General features: G+C 37.9%; 1 protein-coding gene across 1 annotated transcript in view; it reads right to left on the bottom strand.

Annotated features, from left to right (window-relative positions):
• Window positions 1-4,723: 4,723 nt before the first annotated feature.
• The window catches only part of TMTC2 (transmembrane O-mannosyltransferase targeting cadherins 2), a 374,133-nt gene continuing 353,588 nt past the window's right edge, over window positions 4,724-25,268 (bottom strand). The window contains exon 12 of the mRNA XM_080935191.1: window positions 4,724-5,068. Coding sequence (XP_080791317.1) covers window positions 4,889-5,068 — 180 coding nt within the window. The 3' untranslated portion in view covers window positions 4,724-4,888. The remainder of the gene's footprint in view (window positions 5,069-25,268) is intronic.

Here is a 25,268-nt window from a genome sequence, read left to right as displayed (position 1 = left end):
CCACAGAAATCGTTTCTTCTCTTGTGTTAGGGAGAATAATCGAGACTTAATGTATTTCCTTTCTTTTCACTGGAAACATATACTATGTGAAAGCTGTCATCACGCTGGTAAAATACAAATGGAGAATCATTTATTGCCTTCGTTGGAACTCTTTACAAGGCAAGCTTTTAAAAATATCAAGTGGCTTATGAGTAATTAGATGGAATTTTCATTTATGGTATATTTTATGGTCTTCTCCTAAGCAACAATGTGCTAGGCTGGAGAAACAATGCCAGGAGGGAAAACCATGGTCTGTGCCTTCAGTAGTTTTATAGTTGAGCTAAACTGATATCTTGATTTGCAATCAACTGTGCAGTTATGTCATTTGGCAAGACCTCTTAGTAACTGAGTGTTTTTATTGCCATTTAGATGCAGCTATGAACTAGTTTTAAGATCTTAGTCAAACCTCTTAACACTTGAGCCTTCTATTCATCAGGTGGAATAAAAGCTACTGATCATTGAGTTTTCACAAGCTGTCCCTAAGATGTTTTCCTGGCATTACATCTTTTAATCTTCATGGCCATCTGCAGTGAGAGAAGAAGAGTAGAAATCTTATGAAAGATGATGAAATAATTAGGAAAATGCCAGCTGAAAATCTTAAGTTTCATATTGTACATGAGTGCAGAAAATACAGACTTGAAAAAAGAACTACTTGGAGACAGTCTTGTTGCTTAAGGTTAGTGGAACCTTTTTTTCAGTTTCCTGGTATGTAAAAATACACTTCTTCATATATCTGTTGAATGCTTAGTGGACAATAAACTCTTCCCAACCAATTTTTTTCCTTTCTTGCAGGAAATAGGTAATATATAACAATTTCCCTGTAGATGAAATAACATATTCAACAAGACCAGAATTCTCTGTATGTTGACACTTGGTCTAGGACCTTAGAGCCCTTCCTCATTGATACCCGAGTGTGTATTGCCTACATTTCTTAGGAGAATAGAGTTGTGCTTTTGTAAAAGACAAAAACTGAAGAACTAATCTTTTAAATAGGGCGTTTTTTACCCAATGATCAACTGAGACATGAATGCATGGTGTTTTGAATGGTTCTTTGATTTTTTCTCCATACCTCAATAACAAAAGTAAATAAAACAAAAATGTAGTCATCTTATTTTGAACATAGAAAGCTAGGTAACCCAGGTAATCTTTAATTTGTTGTTGTTGTTGTTGTTGTTGTTATTATTATTATTATTATTATTACTGAAAAGTATTGATTGTTGCTGTATATATTTTTGATGTTTAAACTCCTGTCTTTTCAACCTTTCTTTTCACCCATCAAAATCCCAAATTTTATAAGTATGATAGGGGCTTGAGAGATTGTTCAGCAATTATGAGTGCATCTGACCATTGAAGGTTTAAAAGAGAATGCCCCAATTGGCTTATGTATTTACCTACCATGTTTCTAGATGATGGTGCTGGCTGAGGTCATCAAGGAGATACAGCCTTGATGAAGAAGAACATCACTTGGGAAAGGCTTTGGAATGTCAAAGCCCTTTGTCATTTCTAGTGTTCTCCCTCTTTCTCGCTTATAGCTTAAAAGGTGAGCTCTCAAACTTCCTCTTCTTGCCATTATACCTCCTGCCTGTTGCCATTCACTTCAGCACAATGACTTTTATCTCCATGGAACCAGATGTCAAAATAAGCACTCCCTTCCTTAAGTTGCCTTGGTTAGAATGTTTTATCAAAACAACAGAAAAGTAATAACACTACTCTTTCAAAGAGCCTGAGTTTTGGTCTCAGCAGTAGTATGAGGTGGCTAATGTCTTTAAATATATTCCCAGGCAATCGAATACCTATAGACTCTGGGGATACCTGCATACACATTCACATATATGGCCCCATGTGTATAGGTATACATGCACATAATTAAAATATAACAAAAATAAACCTGTAAAAGATAAGCATGGTGGCTCAAGCCACTTAGGACACTGTAGATTTTGGAATGGGTACGGCCTTCATAGGCTCATAGGTTTCAATGCTCAGCTGAAAGGAAGTGGCACTATTAGGAAATGTGGCCTTGTTGAAGTAGGTGAGGTCTTGTATCATTGTGGAAGGAGGCTTTAAGGTTTCCTATGCTCAAGCTATACGTAGTCTGACACAGTCTCCTGCTCCTTTGGATTAAGATGTAGAACTTCTCCAACATCATGTCTGCCTGAGAACTCCCATGGTCGCAGACATTATGATAATGGATAAACTAAAACTGTAAGACAGACTAAATTAAATATTTTCTTTTCTAAGAGTTGCCATTGTCATCGTGTCTCTTTGAGGCAATAATACTATAAGACAGAGGTTTAGGGGAAAGAAGGGCTGCAAGTTTCAGATTAACCTGCTGAACTCTGTGAGACTCTGTCTCCCACAACACAACACAACACAACACAAAATGTTGTCAGACTTTAAGAGCTGTTGCTCTAGAGAAGTTCTAAAGAAGGCCCACACAACTTATTTGTTATCAATGCTTTATTGTTCAAAACAAAATTGAAATTCTCTGGCACATAAAACAATTATTTCTACAAAAGGAAAGCCTACAAATCTTGATAATTTATACAAATAACAGTTCTTCAAAAAATAAAATTTTAATTTAGTAAACTTGTCTTGTGCTCTACATTTTTAGCACTGTCTGCAATGATCCACCATAAATCCCTGAGCAGAGACATCTTGATCATGTTGTGATACCCCAGCCCACCCCCCGAGTTGGTCAGTTACTAAGTCCAGCCCTGCAGTGAAAAGTGTCAGGGACATGTAGGTATTAAAGATCCATGCATGTTATGACACAGGCCCAATGATTAATACCAATTGGGAGTTGAGTCATGTGAAATGTGGCTACTGTGCCTTCAGTGAACCTAAAGGAAGAAAGTGTTGGAAAGAAGGAAGAGTAACAAGACAGACAGAAAATGTAAAGACTAAAATGCCACAGCAACTATTTAAATAAATAAAAAAAGGTTAGACACTGAATTTATCTTACAGCCTTATATTAAATTTCTTTGTCATCGAAATTGCGACTGTATTAGAAAATGAAACGTATACTTCAACCCACTCTTTTTGGTTTGATCGGGGGGTTTGTTGTTAATGATAAATATTATTCTGACAACACAGTGGTTTAGTTATAATTTAACTTCTGGACCTTGAGTAAAATGTATACAGAGTAATATACACTTTATAAGAGGGCTTTCTCATAAATCCCATCAAAACTCTCACTAGGTTTGTCCTCTCATAGATATTAATGTCATTGGAACAGTACTTCAAATTCTTTATCCACTGTATTCAATACATGACATGGTGATTAATAAAGGGGGAAAACCTTTTTCCATGTCCAGCTTCCCTTTAATGGAATTGCTGGTCATAAATATATCTACACATGGAGTATAAAAGGGAAGAAGAGAAAGCTACCTTTTAGTTACAAATAATGGTTTTAACAAATCTCTTTTGTTTTGTTACTTTGCTATGGTTGGATAATAAATAAATAAATATGTCATGTACAGAATAGTGAATTTCTCTACAAAAGGCTTGCTAATAGGCTAGTATTTTGGGAATTCAATTTTTAGTAGCAATGTTTGACTGCAAGGCAAAACTATTCAAGAAAATGGTTTTCCTTTGTTTCATTTATAGCTTTTAACTTATAAAGTGATCAGTGAAATACCTAATAGCAGGTAAAGAAATAAAATACTCAATTTTTATTTTACTGGAAAAATATCTCTCAACTGAGAAAAGGATTTGGCAGAAGATGATATATGCAAGCTGATACTTACTCTATGGCATCAACAATTTATTTTTGACATCTTTTAGGAAGAGCAATATAAGACAATCCTCCAGGATTTATCGCATTGATGCTTAGGTATGTTAGGAACCCATGGGTATTTCATACTAGCTCTTGCCAAAACACAAAGTCATTGACAACAATCCTTATGTACTCACCGGCTTATTAGAACAAGTGTTGGCTAGGAAGCACCAGGGACTTTGCTTTATATAGTCATGATTAGATACCAGAACTGGAACACTCACAACATCCCCATTTTATCAGCCTTAGTGAGCAACATATATAGCAACCAGGAATAGACATCATAAAAGATGATTTCAAATGAGTTAATACAATGAGATCTACCAAACAGTGTTGGAGAAAATACTGACAATATCAAGAGAAACATGCCTTTGTGACACAGAGCCAGGGCCACCCTGGGTCCTCTCATACCATTGTATGAGTGGGTAGATCTTCTCAGCACTTTCGCTATGAGACACGACAGACAAATGATGTTCAATGCTATGAAGCCTAGGACATTCAAACTATGAAACATTTATGTGCATGAGTCAAGAAACAATTGGAGATTATGACAGATCCTGACACACTGTTCAAACTAAAGTTTGTTAACTTCAGCAATCAACAGCAGGCTGTCCCGTAGAGGGAAGACAGCAGCATAAGGACAACCGGTGGCTCACTGGAATTCACACGATGTGTTAATCACCCCCATAGGAGTTCACTGTGGCTGGATGGGCTCTCTGACTTCCTCTCACAGTGTTTAAGGAACAAGATAATTTCAAGTTCTCCCTCAAAAGTGAACAAAGTCTGCAACTGAGATCCTTCTACCTTCTAAGAACATGCCTAAATCCTGATAAGTGCTCTGGTTAACAGTCTGTGGGTAACAATTACACCCTCCTAGAGGTTCTCAATATTCTGCTTTGTGGTGTTAAGGGCTGTGTCCATAGCAAAGTGGATTCTCCCAGCAGTGGCAGTAACCATGGTGACCTCTGTCCTGGGATACTTGTCTCCAGTGAGCTTTTATCACTGCTGGGGAGTTCTGTTTGTTAATGAAGCCAACTTTGAGGAGCATAGGAAAAGGAAGTTAGTTCTCATGTGTCAGGTCTTGGATGTCTTCAAGCCTTGCTTCTCCATGATATTCCACAGCTTTCGGAGATTGGATTGAGTGATGACATCATCTGGTTTAAGCTGCAGCGCCCTCAGGTAGTTGGCCTCAGCCTTCTGGAGTCTCCCATTGAGATGTAGAATGGCCCCTAGGTTCATGAGAGCAGCAGGGTACTGTAAGGAGAGAGCAGAAGTCAGTGATAAAGAGGCCATTACAAGAGCAAAAGTCCTCCACCTCTCATGCATGATTCCCATGTTTAGAGGCATTTGACAGATGAAATTTACAAATTTATAGAATAGAGACAGCAAGTGTGCATGTCTTTAAACAGGAGCTACGTGCTTAAAATAGAATTAGGACAGGCAGCTCAGAAACACATCTTTTTTTATTTCTTTAATGAAAAATCATAGACACCATAAGAAAATCCTAGACAGACTAGACAGACTGTTTTTTAGGGGGAAAAAAGAGTTTTCAACTTTATCAGGTCATGGTGGTTTACTCCTCTAGCCATATTTGGAGTTGAAGGACATCCTTGGATGGACTGTGAGAGAGATAGGGCAGGCAGCATGTTTAAATCGAAACAAAAAACAAAACAAAACAAAACAAAACAAAAACAAAACAAAACAAAAAAACCCAGATTTAAATAATTATAATTTCAGATAGAACTGCTTTTGTTCCCTTAAATCCTCAAATATAGCTTAGAGACAGAATGTTTACCTGGTATGTCTGAAACTCTGGGTTCAAGTCCCAATACCACAAAACAGAGCACAGTCACAGCATGTGAGCACTGTTTATCTGAGCAAAACAAACCACATGAAAGTATACCTCAAAAATATGAGAAATCATATTCTAGGCTTTCTGTGTGTGAACATTAGGCTATGAGATTTACTGTCGGAAGATCCTCAGGAAGAATTAAAAACAAGACAAAAAAATTAAATAGTGCTTACACCATTTCAGTCACCATGGCAAGTAAAATATGAAAAATTATATATAAAATTTCATATATAAAAATTATATATATAATGTAAAAAATTAAAAAATAGGATTATGTTATCCATAGTTTACTATGAGGATTTTTGTCTCCAAATTCTCAGATATCTGTTAATAAAAGTGTATTGTAGTGGGAAATAGAGGGACTGCTGCCATTTGTGTTCTGTCCTTAGGAGGCTCTTATTAATAGGCAGCAAACTTTTTGGCAGCCACATAAATGCATAGCTGACATATCAGATAAACTAGGTTTACATGCGGTGACTGTGCTTTCCTGTTGCATAGAGTGCACCATTAATTGTCCTTCACTCTGAGCAGAAGCCAAAGATAATGTCCAATCATTCTATGATTTAGTATTTTTATAGTGCGTGCATTTTTTTAGCTGAATTCAATTGACCCTACTGTTTACTGTAAAAACAACGATTTCTGATCCAAATCAATGCTGCAAAGCATAGAATCACCCAGAACAAACAAAGAGGAAAAACATGTTCTGATTTCAGTCTTAAAGAGATCTGGGCTTGAGTTTTTACTTAACCATCCTGACTTTGGTGAAGTGGCCTAAGACCCCTGTACCCCAATTACTAAATATTCCTAGAAAAACTTCTGTCAGAATACTGCCACAAAGTAGACACTCAGCAAATGTTGTGATCTTCTTTTTTTTTTCTAGTCTATTAAATATGTCTTGGTAACTTTCATATTTTTGAGCTCAGTGGCTAGAGAACATCTCTGTATACACACCAGAATTCTCTTAAATTCTAAACTGCTAGCCATTATTGTCAAACTTTTCTACATTCTTTTCTGTCCAAAGATACTATCACAAATATAAGCTTTGCCTGCCTTTCACCAATCTCACGGCTAAAATGACTTAATACTTATGAAGAAAAAAACAGATGGTTAGTTTCTAACTTTAAACAACCCATTCAAATACGCCCAGCTCTAACCTGTATGGCAGCGTGAAGAGCTATACTAGAAACCAAATTAACACTACCCACATCATGGTCTAAAGGAATTCTGCTATCACACCACCATTATCACTTCAAGCCTCTCTAATGCCTGAATGTACTTCTGAATTATCTCTTCACAGTTCTTAGCATGAGTACACAGGTCCTCAGACATGCATGCACTCACAGCCTCAGTCACTACAGATTTGAAAAGAGGAAAGAAGATCGCTGTTGGTGGTCATTCCTTGGTAACCAGAAGTAGGAGAAGCCCAGGAACTGGGCTGAGAGAAACTAGATGGCTCTGTGGGACAGCCTTTAGTTCCTCAATTACTGTGTTACCAATATGTCTCAACCTATAGTGTGAAGGCACCAAACTGCAATGCATAAAGATTATCTATACACCCAGGCATTATGCATTCAAATGGCCTAGGTTCACCTGACATATCTACCACAGAGCAATGTATATTTGGGCAAGTTGGGTGTGATCTTGGAATCTCAAATCTTGTCTAAGTTTAATGACAGACGTATTTGCTTCATCTAGTTACTAGAAAGATTATATGAGAATGAAAGAATGTTGCCCTTTCTCTTTCTTTCCTTACTTGGCCTTATCACTTCCAAATAAAAAAACCAATATCTTCCAAGTATGCAGAACAACATGCACCATGTCTCCTGGATTGCTTGTGCATACATTAACTTCCTAGTGTTTTTCAGACTGTTCCTCTAAGAGACTAAGAGACAGAAATAAAAACGGGGTGGGGAAGCACATCAACCAACTTACATACTCTACTGTGTTATCCAGTTTTCTAAACTAGAGCCCAAGTCCTCTGTCCTTAGGAATTATCTCTCTCCCACCAGTTGCTAAATAAAATATTAGTATTTAGTATTAATGTAAGAAAACACACTAAGGAAGTTACATTTCTTTGGGGGGAATGATTTGTAGATGCTAGTTGAAAATTTAATTTGGTGACACTGGAGCACTTTACTCTTTAAATAAAAATAACCATAAATTGATATTATGAAGTTAGTGAGGGATGTAGACTTCAAGGAAATTCATTCCTACTTGTTAACAGCTTTTCATAAAGAATAAAACCATGTAAACTAGGTATATGCACATTTAAGAACATCATTATTTTAATGGTTACACATTTATTTATCATTATAGCATTTTCTAATGAATATAAATACCACTTTTATTAGGAACATTATTTAGAAATTAAAAAAAAAAAAAAACCCGTATAATATACTGCTTACAACACCCTATAGCTTCTCTGACATATGGGAAACAAGGAAATGTACAAAGAATTTTGATTCTACAGTAATCAAAGTAATGAATATTGGCACCTCAAGTAACAGCTTTGAAATTGTCAGCAGTGATCTGGACATAAATAAATTTAAGACTTTGCTAAAAAACATATATTAACAGACACGGTCCCCACACCTGTCCGAGCAGTGAGTGCTAAGGATTTATACGTGCATGCCTACTGGCCAGAGAATGTCGGCCGAGTTCACAGAATAGTCCTGGCAACACCTCAATGTAAGACAGAGTATGAGAGATTCAGGCCCCAGCCTTTGAGTCAGAATGTGAGTTTTAATTAGATTCTTGAGTTCTTTCTCTTCCCTTTAAAATGCTAGACATGCTGGTGTCAAGGTCATTTCTAGATGAAAGATGTTATCCTCTTACTTTTTACAAAGAAATTGCTTAGAATTGGTAGAACCTGTAGGATACAGTATGTCAGTGCATGTTATCTATCCTCTTGTAAAGTAGAAGTCTCCTTTTGTTCATATAACTATTTAAGACAGTAAATGTCCAAAGGAAATTTTATTAACAGAGCTGTAAATGATTGAATGCTAGAAGACAGAGAGAAAGGTTGTGGAGACAATGTGTGGCCGGTTTCTAAACAGCTTGTAAGCCTCTTTAGCTATGGAAGTGAATGCAAGAATCTAGGGTGGAAGTTCATCCTGTTACATTCTGGTGGCTTTGCTCTCTGCCAGCTGCAACCCATGGGTTGGGATAAGACACATAAACACAAGTGCCAATGTCTTCCCTCACACACACATGGTCTTTATTGAAGACAGCCTATGAAATTTTCAGTGTGTTAACCATGGCAGGCAGCAGCTTACATCCCTGTAACACAGGGCTCCTGGTTTAATTCAACAGAATGAGGCCACCTCCTTTTCAAGCTAGGAACAGAGAACCAGACATGGATTGTTTCCTTGAAATCAACAGATGTGTTACATCAATTGGGATGACTGGCAGCCATGTGGAGGCTCATATGACGTCTTTCTCAAGTCTCTAGAGAGTCGTGCCTTGTTATTTACTGTGGTCTTTGGTTTGATTCTCTAATGTTGGAAGGAGAAAATTAAAATGATGGACATCTATTGGGGTAAGGTAGAGCAATGGGAGCAAGACTGTGGAGGTCTGATTACAGTCCAAGCTACTTGAAGTCCTCAAAAACATTACTTGAAAGCAGTTAGTTGACTTTCTTTCTGTCATATCTTATGTGGGAAAGAAACCTCTAAAGGAAGAATAATAGTGGTGAGAATTGATTCATACATGGGAATTCTGGATTCACATGGGAAAGGTCTAAAATATAGAAGTTTGGAGAGTCCTTGGAAGTTCCAGAGGAAGAAAAAACTAGGTGGTAGATATTCCATTAGACCCTGCGGCTACACCTCTTTCAACAGGAGCAACTACGAGAAGGTGAAGATAGAATGTAGTATCCAATATGTCTACCTAATAAATGCCTTTATTTCCAATGTTTTATTGATTCATTTCCAAAAATATCTGCTCATGTTGCTGAAACTATTTATGGAAAAGTATATATTTTCTGTTGTGGGAACCAGATACCATTTGAAAGAGAAAGTCTGCCAGAGGAATGGTCTCCTAAGTCATATTCTGTGCACCAGAGAAATGTTTCCGAGATACCTTTAACTTTCCTTCTGAATGTAATATTCAAATAAATTTACATAGTTAAAAATTAATAGTGGATATTTTGTCCTTTTATAATAGTTACCAAATAACTGAATGAGGGCTACATGGTGCCATTCAAATGTATTTGACTGAAATTGCTCACCCAACAAAATTATCAAGAAAAATGACCATAATATTTAAAAATTAGTGACATAAACAGTCTAGGAACAATAATGAAAAGAACTTTTTCCATATATATATATATAATATTTAATATATAATTACTAATGAGTAGAGTCAACAATAGAGTGTTTCTTAGCCTATGTGAGGTCTTGAATTTGATGCCAGCAACCACTACAAAAAAACAAAACAAAAACAAAACAAAAGAAACAAAACACAAAGCCAGAAAAAAAAGGGGGGGGAGAGCCTTATACCAACTTTTTTTTTCTTTTTCTTGGTTTTAATCCTCATTCTTTCAAAAAACCAAAAATTCTACATAATAAGATTATTCTGCCAGATAATGAGTGGCACAGTAAAATAAAGTTGAGTCAAGTGCTATGCCTTTTGTTTAAACAAAAGTATTTTAACTATGCAAAAATTTCAAAGGCCATAACAAATACCATAAATCCACACCTAACCAACAGAACCATCTTAGCACAACTGAAGTCCCTGGCTGCCTCAGTGCTTTATTCTCGAACACCTCATAAACAGAAGCACTACTTTGAAATGGACAGTTCTCATACAAGGGCACGTTATATCCATTTGTGTGTGTGCACACTTACAACAAATGCAAATCCTATGCAAGTTGCCCAACAACTCATCATCCAAAATGGAATGCCTTCTGCCATGTGTGTACCTGCAACTTGTAACTTTTGCTCATCTGTACATATTTTTGATTGATTCGTCTTTAAGGCTTAGTCCCCTCAGTTGTACTGCACTCTATGCCTTCCATCTCTTCCTGGTGGGAATCAGAACTCTTTTTTTACTAACATTTCTTTTAATTTATTGGATATTTTATGTATTTACATTTCAAATGTTATCCTCCTTTCTCCCTATCTAATCCCCCTCCCCCTTCCATGCTTCAATGAAGATGCTCTCATTCCCACTCACACTCTTCCACCTCAATACCCTGGCATTCACCTACACTGGGGAAATGAGCCTTCACAGGACCAAGAGCTTCTCCTCCTATTGATACCAGACAATGCCATCCTCTGCTACATATGCAGCTGGAGCCATGGGTCCCTCCCTACTCATTGGTTGGAGGTTTAGTCCCTGGGAGCTATGATCGCCCCACCTGGGGATTCATCCCATATACAGCCACCAAACCCAGTCACTATTACTGATGCCAAGAAGTGCTTTCTGACAGGAGCCTGATAAGGATGTCTCCTAAGAGGCTTTTCTAGAGCCTTCCTGATACAGATGTGGATGCTTGCAGCTAACCACTGGACTGAGCATGGGGACCCCAATGGAGGAGTTAGAGAAAAAAAACTGAAGGACCTGAAGGAGTTTACCAGATGTTAGGATGTCATCAACATATTGTAGTTGGTCCATATACCATTAGCCTTAATAACAGTCACTACCTTCTAACTTATCTATAATAAACTGAAAGCTATAGACTACTTGGTGCTTAATTTTAATGATTACTAGAGAAGTAACACTTATTTATGCTCTTTCTAGTAACATATCTGTTCCTGTCTATATGTGGACAAAGTGAGTTTGTTGAGCATTCTCAGCTACATGGAAATATCTAAAAGTTAAGAACATGGGCTCTCACTACTCCAAGACTCAGCCAAAACAGAAAAGATTTAAGAGAGATTTTTAAAGGTCAAGTTACAAAAATCTAACAATTGAATCTGATGTGCTTGAATACATAGGGTTCAAGGGTTCTTCGATGGGTTGCAACTCTGAAAACCACATAACCATTGACCTCTCTGCATTTTTCTGTGAGTGGGAATGAGAGCATCTTCATTGAAGCATGGAAGGGGGAGGGGGATTAGATAGGGAGAAAGGAGGATAACATTTGAAATGTAAATACATAAAATATCCAATATATTAAAAGAAATTAAAATTGATAGCATTCAAGTACATTTCACTTAGTTTTCCTTCTCTCATGTCATCATTTGTGTCTCATCTTAAAAAATGTTTCTTTGAAAATTATGTACAAATTATTCTGATTATTTATTTCTGGTGTGTACCTGCACAGGTCTTATTATACATGTTATTACAACTTCTATGAGTGTGAAACCACATGTGAAGCTGCACTAATATGTTTAAAAACAAATATTTCATTGTAGTCACCTACCTCTTTATTTTTTTTTTTATCACATGTTCTGTAATAACTTTTGAGCCCTGGAATGAGGTATAACATAGATGTTTCATTAAACACTAAGCAGTCCACTGTCTTATTCTCTGCATCTTGACTCATTTTCACAATTTTTGTTTTGTTTTGTTGTTATGAAGAAGTTAAATGTACGCTACTTTGTAGGTACAATAAGTCATTAGGAGTTGATTTACTAATATGTATAGTTAACAAAATAACCGCACATTCTACCATAGGGCCTATGACCTGTCTAGTTATAGTTTATGACACTACAATGACACAGTGATGCTAGGTATATATTACATCTTATGTAGTCAGAAAGTGGTTGATTATCCCTATATTGTTCATGCCCTATTGCACAAGTAGGCATGTCGTTTCAGGCAACTACCATAACTACAGTAACAACCAATATGTCTGGAAATCAGTTACTGTAGTTCTCAGAGCTTGTGGCTAGTAAAATTGATAGCATTCAAGCACATTTCAGATCCATGAAAGCAAGTCAGTATGGATGGAGCTTTTAAGTGAGTACCAGTGTGATTTCTCCATGGTTTATAACAAAAATATATATTATATTCAGCAGTAGATTCTTCTGTCTAGTTTTGGAAGGTAACTAATAACATTGGCAATATACTTTCTTTGGTAATATACCCAAAGAAGTCTATGTGCTACTATGATACTTTGTTATCCATGGTCATTTCTGCTCTATTCACAATTTCACAGTGAAATGAAAGCTGCCCACCTCGCCACCAAACAGCAGACAATGAAAATGTAGTATGTTATTGAAAATTGAATTTTATTATCCAGTTCTTAAAGGAAAATATAAACTCCATGGAAAATGGATGAAGCTGGAATGCATCATTTTGGGTAAGGTAACCTAGACCCAATAAAACAAACACTGCATGTTTTCTCTTTTCTTAGGATATTAGCCTTAAATCTTAGATATATATGTTTTTTATTTGGAATATCTATGGAGACTGAGAAAGTAGTAAGGTTCTATGAAGTGGAGTGGAGTGAGGAGGAAGGGAAGGGAGACAGAATGCAAACACGGGGTTAAATTGGAATAACAGACTAGGAAGGGTTAAGTTGGGTTCTGTGGGAGAAGAAAGTAGAGGAGGGGCTACAGGGAGGGATGAATAACACTATATACCTTTGCAAAAAGTTACATAGGAACCAAGATACTCTCATTTTTTTATTTTCTTGTTTATGCGTGCATGCATGTGTGTGTGTGTGTGTGTGTGTGTGTGTGTGTGTGTGTGTGTATGAGTGAGTGTTGCTCAGGTTCCAGACTCTTCTAGAACTCCTTATGTAGCCATGGCTGGTGCTGAAACCACATTTCTCTCTCTTCTGACCTCCAAAGGCTGAGATTTCAACTGTGCACCGTCGCACACTGCTAGCAGTGTTTCTCAACAGAAACGTGTCCAGGAGTGGGGGCTAAAGTCTATGTACCTAGCCTTTGGAAGTTATACTTGAAGTTATCCTGAGCTACAGAATGAGTTCCTGTCTCAAAAAATCAAAGCCCTGTGTGTGTGTGTGTGTGTGTGTGTGTGTGTGTGTGTGGTAAACTGGAGACTCCTTGAAACAGGTTTGCCTTTCATGTATGGGGATGTTATGTTGAGAGATAAGAGCCATATGATTATGTAATGATGAAATCCAAGATCACTGTAGCAGTGTAATGGCATCTGCTAGTCAGGCAGCACACAAAATAAACTTTACTTATAGCCTTCGTCCAGATGCCTTGCTCGATGGCTTCTCTTTCAGATCCATTACATAAATAGCAAGAAAAAAATAATTGATGTTTAGGATGATAAATTATCTTGCTATTTCCCCATTTGGAATGCTTATATTTCTACTGGCATCCTGTCCAATTTCTAAACCCAGGCTTCATAAGCTTTTCTCTCATCCAGTTTCTTCTCTACTCCTGCATGCCTCCCACTTAAATATTCACACCTTTAATAAAAGGGGCAGGCAATGGTGTTTCAGAGATTTCAAGCTGTGCCTATAAGGAAGTATCCAGAAACTCTGGCCTGAGTTCTAACTAGCCTTTTAAAATCATGCATTCAGCACAAATCTTCCCTGTTTTATCTGGGCTTCAACATCTGTTTCTGTCATGTGCTCCTTAGAGTATCTATTCCTCCCATAGAGGACTCTACTAACAATAGCCTTCTTCCTTTCTCTCAAACTGTTCATTTTAAAGCAAACAATAAGAAGCTAGAGTGGACAGCAATCTCTATTCACTGCTGACTTCCAGTGTTCCCATGGCACCGCCAGCATACATTAAATGCAACAATGTATACATTAAATTACCACAATGAACCATAGCTGCTTGTTATACACGTCTGTCTTCTTCAGTGAAGGGTGAAAAACCTCATTGAGTTTATCTCAATTGTCTTTACACTGCTAGAGGTAGACACTGGCATAAGAATGAAATACTCAACAAATGCTTGATGAAACTGTGTGGTCCAGCGGAGGAAACTGGCCAAGCAACGGTCAATTCTAAACCAGTGTCAGTTTAATTTGAAATGCATTTATTGTGAACCTATAGGTCAAGTACTAAGTTACACACTAGATAAGTAACAGGCAAAAATCTTTTATTTTAAAGAGATGTAGAATTACTTTGTGTGTATGTGTATGTGTGTGTATAATTTATTATATAATTATAAATCTCAATGTTATCCCTCAAACTTTGGACTTGGGAGATAGATAAAACTGCCATCTATGCATTAAACTAAGTGCTAACAGGGACCACAAGGGAAGGACTCAGTGTCCTCAGGTTTTAGGGCTACTCATAATGACAAATGCATTCCTTGGAAGGTAAAGAAAGATGTGTCTGAGTGGAACACAGTAAGGGCTGTGAGGAAAGAGGGGTGAAAGCTTTTATATATGGTTAGAAGGCTATGAGACAAGATACACTAACTGGTTCCTGCAAGAATTTATATGTCCAAAATGAGAATGTACATAAATTTTTGTAATTAATAGGTGTCATCAAAATTCCTTTTTAAAAAAAATTTTAAAAGCATTTTTGGCAGACTGCTAAGGGCAGAGTTAAAGGTAATGGACAGTAATCCTAACACATAAGGGCCTGAATTTCAATTACTTTGAAGATTAAGCTTACAATAGTGACAGCCATGGTGTTAACCCTTCTGTGACCCAACCAACTCCAGGGGTAAAATCCATACTTAACAAAATACCATTAATGCAATGCACTGAAGGCTCTTCACAGAAGAATATGAAGAAATGAAAATTCATAAGCAACATAGTGCCTTCTCATAACCATGCAAAGAGAACAGTTCTCTAAAGTCAAAGTTTGACGAAAGCATCACTACAAAAACAAAAATTTATGATATCATTAATGGAACAACAGCAAAAAGTAAAACAGCAGTGAAATTCAGCAATGGTAAGACATATCCTGACATATTAGATAAATGATTCTCAGTGTCAATGTAGTGTTTGTATTTGTGAAATAGCTTTTGAATAAAACAAAATGTAGCCGGGTAACAAGGAAGACACAACATTGTATTAAGGGAGTAGATTCAATCTGTCAGTGACATATTTTATCCTATGTACTCAATCCTTGCTTCCTACATCTGCCAGGTCCCACGGGGCATACCATGAATGTTCATTTAACTTTTATGACCGGAGTGATTGCCACAATGTGGGGCCCTATTCATTTTCATGGCAGTCAACATGTCAGCAGCTATAGCTTGGCAGGGGAGCAAACAGCCATTGTGACGGGACCATCTCCAAGGTGACAGTTATCTCTCACAGGCTTTTAAGGGCATCCCTTAAATTAAAAGTCTGACCTCAGAAGTTACTTTTCACTGAAGAAGATGCTACTTCAATATTGCATTTCTTAATGCTCTCTATTTCAGAGGGATGTCTTTCCTGGCTCACAAATGGAAAGCCTGGGTCCCAGACACCCTAAGTGGCATTTGTAAAGTGTGACTTGTACATTGTTCATTTTGATTTGCAGTTAAAACGATACTCATGCTATGAAGCAAAACAATCACACTTTTTGGTCTTCACCCCGAAAACATTCAGAGCAGACAAGCATTGTTTGTGTGTCAAACACAAACAGAAAACCCAGCTCTGTCTGTCCTTATCTACCTAGATAGGCACCACAAGATTCTATGAAATCTTTGAAACAAGTGCGTTGCCTATGAATTCAAGCAATATAATTGGCCCTGCACTGTATTTACTAGCTCTAGCCTGGAGATGAAGAAGGAGCATGTGCAGACATTCTCAATCCCAGTCACAGTTTTGAGAATATATTCCAGTTGTTTGGGTTGTTCAAGCATGAATTTGAATATATGTGATAAAGGGCTATTTATTCAGAGAAGTTGGAACGAGTCACCATCATGTTATTAAATCATATATCAGATATTTGTTGGAAATTAATATTTGTACCTAAAATATTTAGAAATGCAATTATTGTGAATGGCAGGCGTAGAATCTTACTTTTTTTTGGCCTTTTTTCTATGAAAATTGACCATCTTTACACATATAAGAAATCAGGGAGTATATGTTTATCATTTGGTTACCGACATAGTCAAAGATATGCAGGAGCAGTAATCGAAAGATGCCAAACAATCAAATATGAGAAGTCATTTCAACGCATGTAGATTGCTTCTCTAGTTCACTTTTATGCTTCCAGTTCACTGATACTGTGGGAGTTGGCTGAGTGATGATGGTTTATGGAATGCAGAAGAGACAGACATGTTCCCGAATAAGACTTACTGTAAATATCCCCTGCTCCCAAGTATGGAAATGAGCACTCCATGATTTTAAAGCAATAGATGATTAGCCTAATGCATTCCGAACTCTCACCAAACTGCTGTAACGGAGTCCCCATTATAGCACATTATGTCCCAGTGGATGTCTCCCATTAGTGATCAGACTCTAGAGAAGTGACAACAGACAATCAGCGAGGGTCTCACCTCTGGACCGGCTGTTCCATTCCATGGACTTCCTCAACATGGGGACAGTCCTCATCGTTCCTGTTTTAGAAGGACTTCAGTCCCATCAAAAGGGTTATACTTTTTGGCCTAATTAATCAAGCCCTATCGATCCTCTCAGAGGCTCCTTCTCCATTACTTTAGGAGGAGGATTTCAGCCTATGTATCCTGAAGATGATCAGGTATTTAATTGATAAGAGGCAGGGCCACATCACCTTTGTTCTTTGTCATAGAGCAGACAGGATGTGAACATAAAGGATTAATCAGGGATGATATTCAGTTGGAACAATTATACTTCATCATGACATGAGAAGGCAGCAAGTGTCTACTTATAGAAGAAATATAAACATATACAGAGACACACACAGACACACATACACACACACACATACACACACACACACACACACACACACACACACTTTCCTGAGCAAGCCAACCACAGCTTTTGTGCACACAGCAAGTAGAAAGTATTTCTCATGCTCTAAGCAAACATGACCAGACCAAAACACGAATAAACAGAAGTAATGCAGTTCCTCCAAAAACTATAAATCTTCCAGGAGATGCCTGATGCATGCCATTCTTTTTGCTCACCGCTAGGTGGGGGAGGGTTGATGCAATGTCTTTATACACCATTTTAGAAAATATTCCACCAGGATACACCAACTGAGGTGAAGCCAAGCTACTCTCTCAGCCACCACATTTGCCAAAGTACCACACCTGTTGCAAACATAAAATAAGTCACCAGAGCTTGTGGGTTGACACTCACGGAAAAACGAGGGGTGCTGAGTCATAAAATTCCTCTCAGGCGCTGCCTAAGGAGCTCTCCAGCTTGTGTATATTCTGCAAAGCTAGTATCTAGAATAGCTCTATGCATGATCAATCATCTCGTAAATAAGGTACGTCCAGCCCGTATTGCTTTTACATCTATAAGACTTTAACAACTGACCTAATGACATATTTTTCTTTTATGTTCTTATACAATACAGAGCTTGCAATACTTTACATAGTCAGCCTATCAATGTCTCATCGCTTCCTTATTTTTAAAAACCCATGACTCTTTCCTTTGGTCTTCCCTTCCTTGGTGTGGAATACAAATACAAGAAAGGAAACAAGCAAGCTAGGAATAATCACACATACCCTAAGTCCTAACACTGTTAGTATCCAACACATCGACTGGGTCTTTTCTCAGCAGTCTCTCACATTACAACCAAAATGAAAGTTGAAAAGAAAGGCTGAGACAAGTAAATCAATTAAGACTCAATTAATAATTTTTCTATGGCAACTCTGACTTCCCTAAGATTCTGTACCAAGATAGGGAGCCTTAAGGGTTATAAAAGTGTGTGTATTGAATACATTGCATGCAATACATGGCCACCCTGTGAAAGAAGTAATTGTGTATGCACAGTATAGCAACGATGTGATATTTGACTGTGCAAAAACAAGGAACTTCTCCTTGCTACCTATGATTCATGCCTTAACAACCAAGACAAAATGCACTTCTCTAGAATTCTAAGAAGGCATATCTTTCCAGCTCTTTTATGTAAGAAACAAGAGACATGATCCTTTCTTCTTACTACATATTAGTTATTCTTGAAACGAAGTACCTTATGAATACTCCACTATGTAATTAAATTGTAAGCTCTATATGCCATATACATGGTTAATGTCCATTCTACATAATACTTAAATCCAATTTCAGTGTCTTCAAGTGAGTCAGAGAAATTATGCTGTGCTCTAATGCCTAAAATTTGATACTTTAATGTAGTCAAAAATATAAGTTTAAAAACTTTGCTAACGTCTTAGTTCATCCAAGAGAAGAATTAAATGATAATTATAAAAGAAACATTCTTAGAAAATGAATATTGTATGCCTCATCTATTACATAAGAGGCTCCCAGCAGAGAGTCAGGGTGTGGGTGGGGATGGGTCAACTCAACTCCAAAATATGTTCACAGGAAACAGGTACCATGGGCATCTCAAGACACAGAGAAACTAGGCACTCTGGCATCTCTCACTGCATACAGAAGAACTAGAAAGAAAAAAAAAATTATACTGATAAAATTTTAGGTTTTGCATCCTATGCCCACGTTGGTGCAGCCTGTGTGTTTTAGTTCCTGGTGGCAGAGACCCGGGTAGCCAACAGGTATCCTGCAGAGTAACATGCCTAAATTTTATTGCAACTGCTGTGATCCGAATACCCCCGATTCTCCGACTGTGAGGAAGACACACTGCAGTAGTCAGAAACAAAGTGAATGTGAAAGACATTACCAGAAATGGATGGAAGAGCAGGCCCAGAGTCTGACTTACCAAACAATGACTGTGTTTCAACAAGGAAAGATTCCCCCCCCCCCCCGCTCCATTCTCTGCTCCTTCACTTGCAGGGGCCATGATCCCACCTCCTCCCAGTCTTCTGGGTCTTCCTCAGTCTGGTATGATGCCTGCACCCCACATGGGAGGACCTCCCATGATGCCAGTGATGGGCCCTTCTCCACCTCCTGGATGCAGCTCGTGGGATGAGACCATCCATGGGAGACCACATGCCCACGATTCCCTGGTCTCCAATGATGAGACCTCCTGCCTTTCCTATGATGGTGCCCATGACCTGGCAGGATCCCATCAGACAGATAAGAGCAGAAGGCTCTTTATAGTTTTGTATTTTTTGTTGTTTCACCAGGAGATCTCAGTGCTATGACTGTTTACTAGATGCATGACAAGGAACTTCCTTCCTAACAGAATGCTTTTGGAGAGAGAGGTGATTTTTTTAAAAAAGTACATTTTTCACTTATATTGTGAAATATGAAAATAAAATTGTCAGCTCTTTAAAAACTTTTTGTTTAAGAAAAAAAGTACTAAAAATTTGCAGCCTAAACAATGCTAAAATCAACTGTGTCTTGCAGTTGTCTGATTATGAGTTTTTAAATTATGAGTCTCTTGTTGGGTGTGGTGCCGCATGCTTTTAAACTCCAAGAGTCAGAGAAGTGGATCACTGTGAGTTCCAGGTCAGTGTGGCCTACCTAATTACTGAGATGTTTCCACATGATGCAGCCCAAACAATACAGAAAACAGTCCAAGTATCAGGTCTGATAGAGCTTATAGTCTATTGAATATACAAATAATATGTGTGGTCTCCATCGGTAATGTAATACATACTACAATTAAGTGAATTGGGATATGTGCTTAAGGAAATCATTAGAGGGAAGACTGTGAATTACTCTGAAAATCTTGTCTGATTAATTTTAGACCCCCCCCCCCCATCTTCCCTCCAGGACTCCAAAGAAGAGTCCATACAGGCACATAACACATCCATACACTGGAAAGAACCACCAGCACGCTGAAGGCAAGAGGCACCTGAGCTGGAATCCACTGGAAATATGGGAAGAATGGGTTTCCAGAAGGAAGGAGTGACCATCTGTCAAATGCTTTTTCATAGGACAACAAAGAATCCAGAACCAAGGACAAATGCATGGCCGATTGGCATAAATGTGTAATGGAGTTGGTTCAGCTGAAAATGTAAAGTTTTGTTTCAAAGTGGAGGTGAGAAATGCTGTCACCATTAGGGAAAAGCATGGGGCTAAGTGCTTTTCTTACTCTTTTTACAAATTTGTAGGAAGAATATTCTTTAATGGCAATGGGGGAATTGTTATAATAAGAGAGACAGAGAGAACAAGAGTGGGGAGAAGGCAGTGGCTTTGGTGGGGGGGTTGTTTACTACTGTCCAGAGTAGAGGTATCTATTAATGAAGACTTTCACTGAATGAAAAACATGAGCATTTTCTCCATAGTAGTAGGGGAACAGCATTAAGGGAACAGATGACAATAAATGTAACGTGGTAAAAGAAGTTTCGTGAGGCTCTCCATTGACTTCTACATTTATACTCACAGAGAACATATAGCAGTAGCCTCTAGTAAGACCCTGATGGAATCAGGGTTAAAACTCTGGGAATTTTAGTCATGAAAAAAAAAGTTGTAAATAGTTAGCTGAGAAACTATGAGAAAATATGAGCTAACTCTAGAACAGTTGTTCTCAACCTCCTTAATGCCACAACCCTTTAATGCAGTTCCTCAGGTGATGGTGACCACCATCATAAAATTATAATGCCACAACCCGTTAATGCAGTTCCTCAGGTGATGGTGACCACCACCATAAAATTATGCTTCGCAACTTGAATTTTGTTACGGCTACAAATAATGCAAATCTCTGTGTTTCCAATGGGCCTAGGTGACAGCTGTGAAGGGGTTGTTTATTTTAACCCCACCCACAAGGGGTTCCAGACCACAGGTGGAGAGCCACTGTTCTAGAATGATTTCCCTAGAATAGAAGACACCTGATGTTACTGATATTGGCTTTAAAGACATATATATTTTGATTTACTTATATTGGGCTTTAAAGTGCAGGCATGGACAAGGCAGAGATGGTAATGTCATGAACAACACATATGATTATATGAGAGGCAGCCGAGGAGAGGGAACAATAATGCCTCATTGTAAGTGAATGAGCACAGAACATCATGTAAGCATGAAGAGAGGAAGGAATGTTGTGATGGAGCACACTGAAGCCTAGCAGTTTCCTAGTGCTGTTGGTTGTGGGTGTCTACGTTGGGTCAGGTGGTACCCAAGGTGAAGATGATAGGTAAGAATGGGAATAGTGACAGAAAGATGGACCACTGAGGAGAACAAAGCTTGGAAAGTATTCCAGGGTTGAGCAATGAAGACAAATACGGGCAGAAGAGGGAATACAGTCACGCAGGCAACATAAAATGAGGGATGATCTGAGAACGCTGGGGCATTTGGGTCACTCCTCTACGGAAGATGAAGAAGATGAGGAAGACAAGTCCTAGTCATTCAGAGAAAGAAAGTATGCATCAATTTCTTTAATAAATAAGCTTCATTCATTTTGATAATGCTAACTTCTTAAGAGTAATAGCCACTTGTTGATACCCAACTTTAAGCACCAAAGAGCTGATACTTGATGCCTTGAGAATCTTCACCTAGAAGGATACTGTGATATTTAAAGTATGTTCTAAGATGCTTCTATATACTGATGATGCACCTTTGTTTTAGATATATGTTATATTTAATATATTTGACCCCATTTGGCATCATTTCTTCCCCTAACTCTCTCAGACATATCCTTTTATTTCTCTCTCCCAACTTCATGTCCTCTATTTTTGCATTAAAAAATTTTTGACACCAATTTATCTTTTGTATATACTCTGAGGTAAGAGGACACTCAGAGGATCATGGCCAACCTACCAGAAAACTCACTCTTCATTTTCACAGATCCACTAACTGTCTATTGCCCTTCAGTTAGAAGTGGAAGGTGATGAACCCCTTTCTTCCCATGTTAGAATGTTGTCTGATATGACCTCATGCAGGTTACACACAGGGAACTACAGCTGCTGCGATTTGATGAGGACAGCAGATTCATGTGCTTCCTAATGTTATTTTTGGATAGTTCTCGCAGACTTATGGTCCCTGTTTTATACTGCTAATTTTCTTTGTAATACAGCAGCTGGCTTAAAACAACATGGATTACATTTTTACTTTGTGTCCACTCAATAGCACATAATAAATAAAAAAAAACATTTATAAATCAAGTAAAAGCAGTTAACTTGGGAACCAGTGATGTTAGAATATTTAGTGTAATGCAATGATTCAGACAGTAGTTACTAACTACAGGAAAGGAAGAAATATAATGAACTAAGACACAAATACAAAGTACCTGGACAAGGTTACTTTGGGCTCGAGGGCCTATTCATGGCAATGCCCTTTTTATTAAGCATATTTGCAGGTACATATTAATATGTTTTGTGAGGTATACATTACATTTTTATAACATAAATATTTGTTTTTAAATTTATGCTTTAGGATCGCACATCCATAGGGCTTCCTTGTCAGCCCAAAGGTAGCCCCCTCTGTGCTAACAAAAAATGTTCCCTTGCATATTGTTGACACATCCCTAGGTCTTCTGCTTGATAACACATGCACACCTCCCTGCTTAGTGTATGCTGCAATGTTCTTCTGTGCTTGTGTCATGCTTACTGTTTGGTTCCCTCACCATCTTTGATTATCCTTATGGACTCATTTCCATTCTGTCCAAGGTGGGTGTTTTAAACATCTCTTCACTGAAGGTCTACTGGTGGCAAGACTATTCAGTGCTTGACTATTTAAGCCTTTATTTCACCATTATTTTGAAAGATAACTCCAACTGACAAGAGTATTACTGAAAGTTAAAGTGATCTTACTATTGATTACCGAGTTTGGTTAAATTAGCATGCTTTACAGATATGATACATTCCTTCTGTATGCTTTTAGATTCCCAATTCTGTCTTTGGTATTATATAAAATCAATAATGGTGAGTGAAGGTAGATTTCTATCTATTCACTCTGCAGAACATTATGCCATCTACCTTATCATTCTAAATAGTTTACTATCAAATTATATACTTTAGGTCTCTCAACAGACATTATTCTGACAATATTCTATTGTTTTAGTTTTCTCTTTATATTTTTGGTGCTGGGGATCATAATCAACCCCAGAGCCTTACACACGCAAGTTCTGTGTCACTGTGTCTCCAAGCTCTTTTCCCCTTAAAATATGCTGATTTCTCTTTGTGGTATAGTAAACTGGAAATTTTCTGGTGTTAGCAGGAGTGTCTTAATGCTATCTATTGGGTTTTGATATCATTGCTTTTCAGGACCCAGGCTGAGACTACCTCTTCTATTTCCAGCTCCTCGAGATACCGGTAGCTACACTCAGAAAACCAAACAAAACACAACGAACAAACAAACAAACAAAAAACCAAAAATCAAGATTGAGGCACAGAATTCCACCAGTCCTAGATACCTCTGGAAAGCTCCCCACCACCACCCCCCAACAAACCTCCTATCGGTTCACCTCCCCCGAGAAGAGACAGCCACCCACTTGTGTCTTTCCCAATAACTCTCTTGTGTAAGTTTGATTGTGAAGTGAGATTTTGTGGTATTCTTTGGCTCCCAGTTGCGAGACAGTAACACACCTTTCACAATCAATATTCTCAACATAGCCACACAGCTGTATGTTCCTAATTTCTGTTTCTGTAGTCCTTCGGAATGTGAATATTTTATTTCTGCTTTTGCATCTTTTGAGTGGAAAAGATATGCAGATATTCTGTCATCTACCCAGGAATTAGAATCTGTGCTCTTCTGACTAAAGTTTTTGAAAGGATCTTAATATTTTCACAAGTAAAGAGTTGGCTTTAGAAGAACTTTAGGGTGGTTGGTCCAACAGTGAAGAATTTGGCAACAACCATGAGTAGTTGTGTCTGAACAAAGGTGGGATTCAAAAGGAATTGGTCTTAAAACATTTTCTAACTCACAGGAAGACTTTAGATATACAGATAAACCATACTAATGAAAAGGCACAGACAGAAAATAACATGCTTTGACATTTTCCTGGAATAAAACCCACTTTTGGAAGGATGCTCTTTTGTTTAGATTACAACTGAGAGGCATCATAAACCCACAGTTCATTTGTCAGAAGTATCAAGTGCAAATTATTTTCTCCCAACAGAGAAAAGTTTAGCATTTTTGACAAAAACTGTTCTGTGATAATGCAGGGGCAATTTCAACTCGAGGCTATAATGTTTGCAGAGCTAGTCTACTTCCTGCCAAGACAAAGTCTAATTTCATCTTCACAAAATGAGAAGGGATTTGCCTTCCTTCATCTAGCTTCCTCCTTTATCATTTAGCAGCAAAATCATAGGGCAAGTTCTACTGAGGCCAAATCCTGATAGTTAACAGACTAAATATATTTGTGTCTTATTTTACTTATGAGAAGAGTAAAAATAGCCTACCTTCTCTGCTGCCAATATTGATGTTTACAGGAAGGATAAGGGACTCATGTGATAATGTTCCTTGGTATGTGGCCAAAAGAAAATGTTTCCTCCTATGTCACAGTTATCTGTGCCACAAGGGTCTGAAACTGCAAACATTTGCCCAAGAGCAAAGAGCTATGGCCAACATGAAAGCAAGTGATGTACACCCATACCTGTCACTGACAACATTCTTGGAGCATCTTTACAGTGTTACTTATGTCCTTCCTGCATGCAATTTATCTAGTGAGAGCATCATTAGGAGGACTTTAGCCTAAAGCGTGGCAAATCATTTTAGTTCTCAGGCAATTATTAATTCCAAGTTCTTAGATCCTCTCCTCAATGGGGCCCAAAGTTACTTTCTACTAATTAAACAGTAACTGTTTGTTACTTTTATATTTATGTTACTTT

This window comes from Micromys minutus, assembly GCF_963924665.1.
Source record: "Micromys minutus genome assembly, chromosome: 22".
In the NCBI taxonomy this organism is placed as follows: Eukaryota; Metazoa; Chordata; class Mammalia; order Rodentia; family Muridae; genus Micromys; species Micromys minutus.
This window is presented reverse-complemented; position numbering and strand designations above follow the sequence as displayed.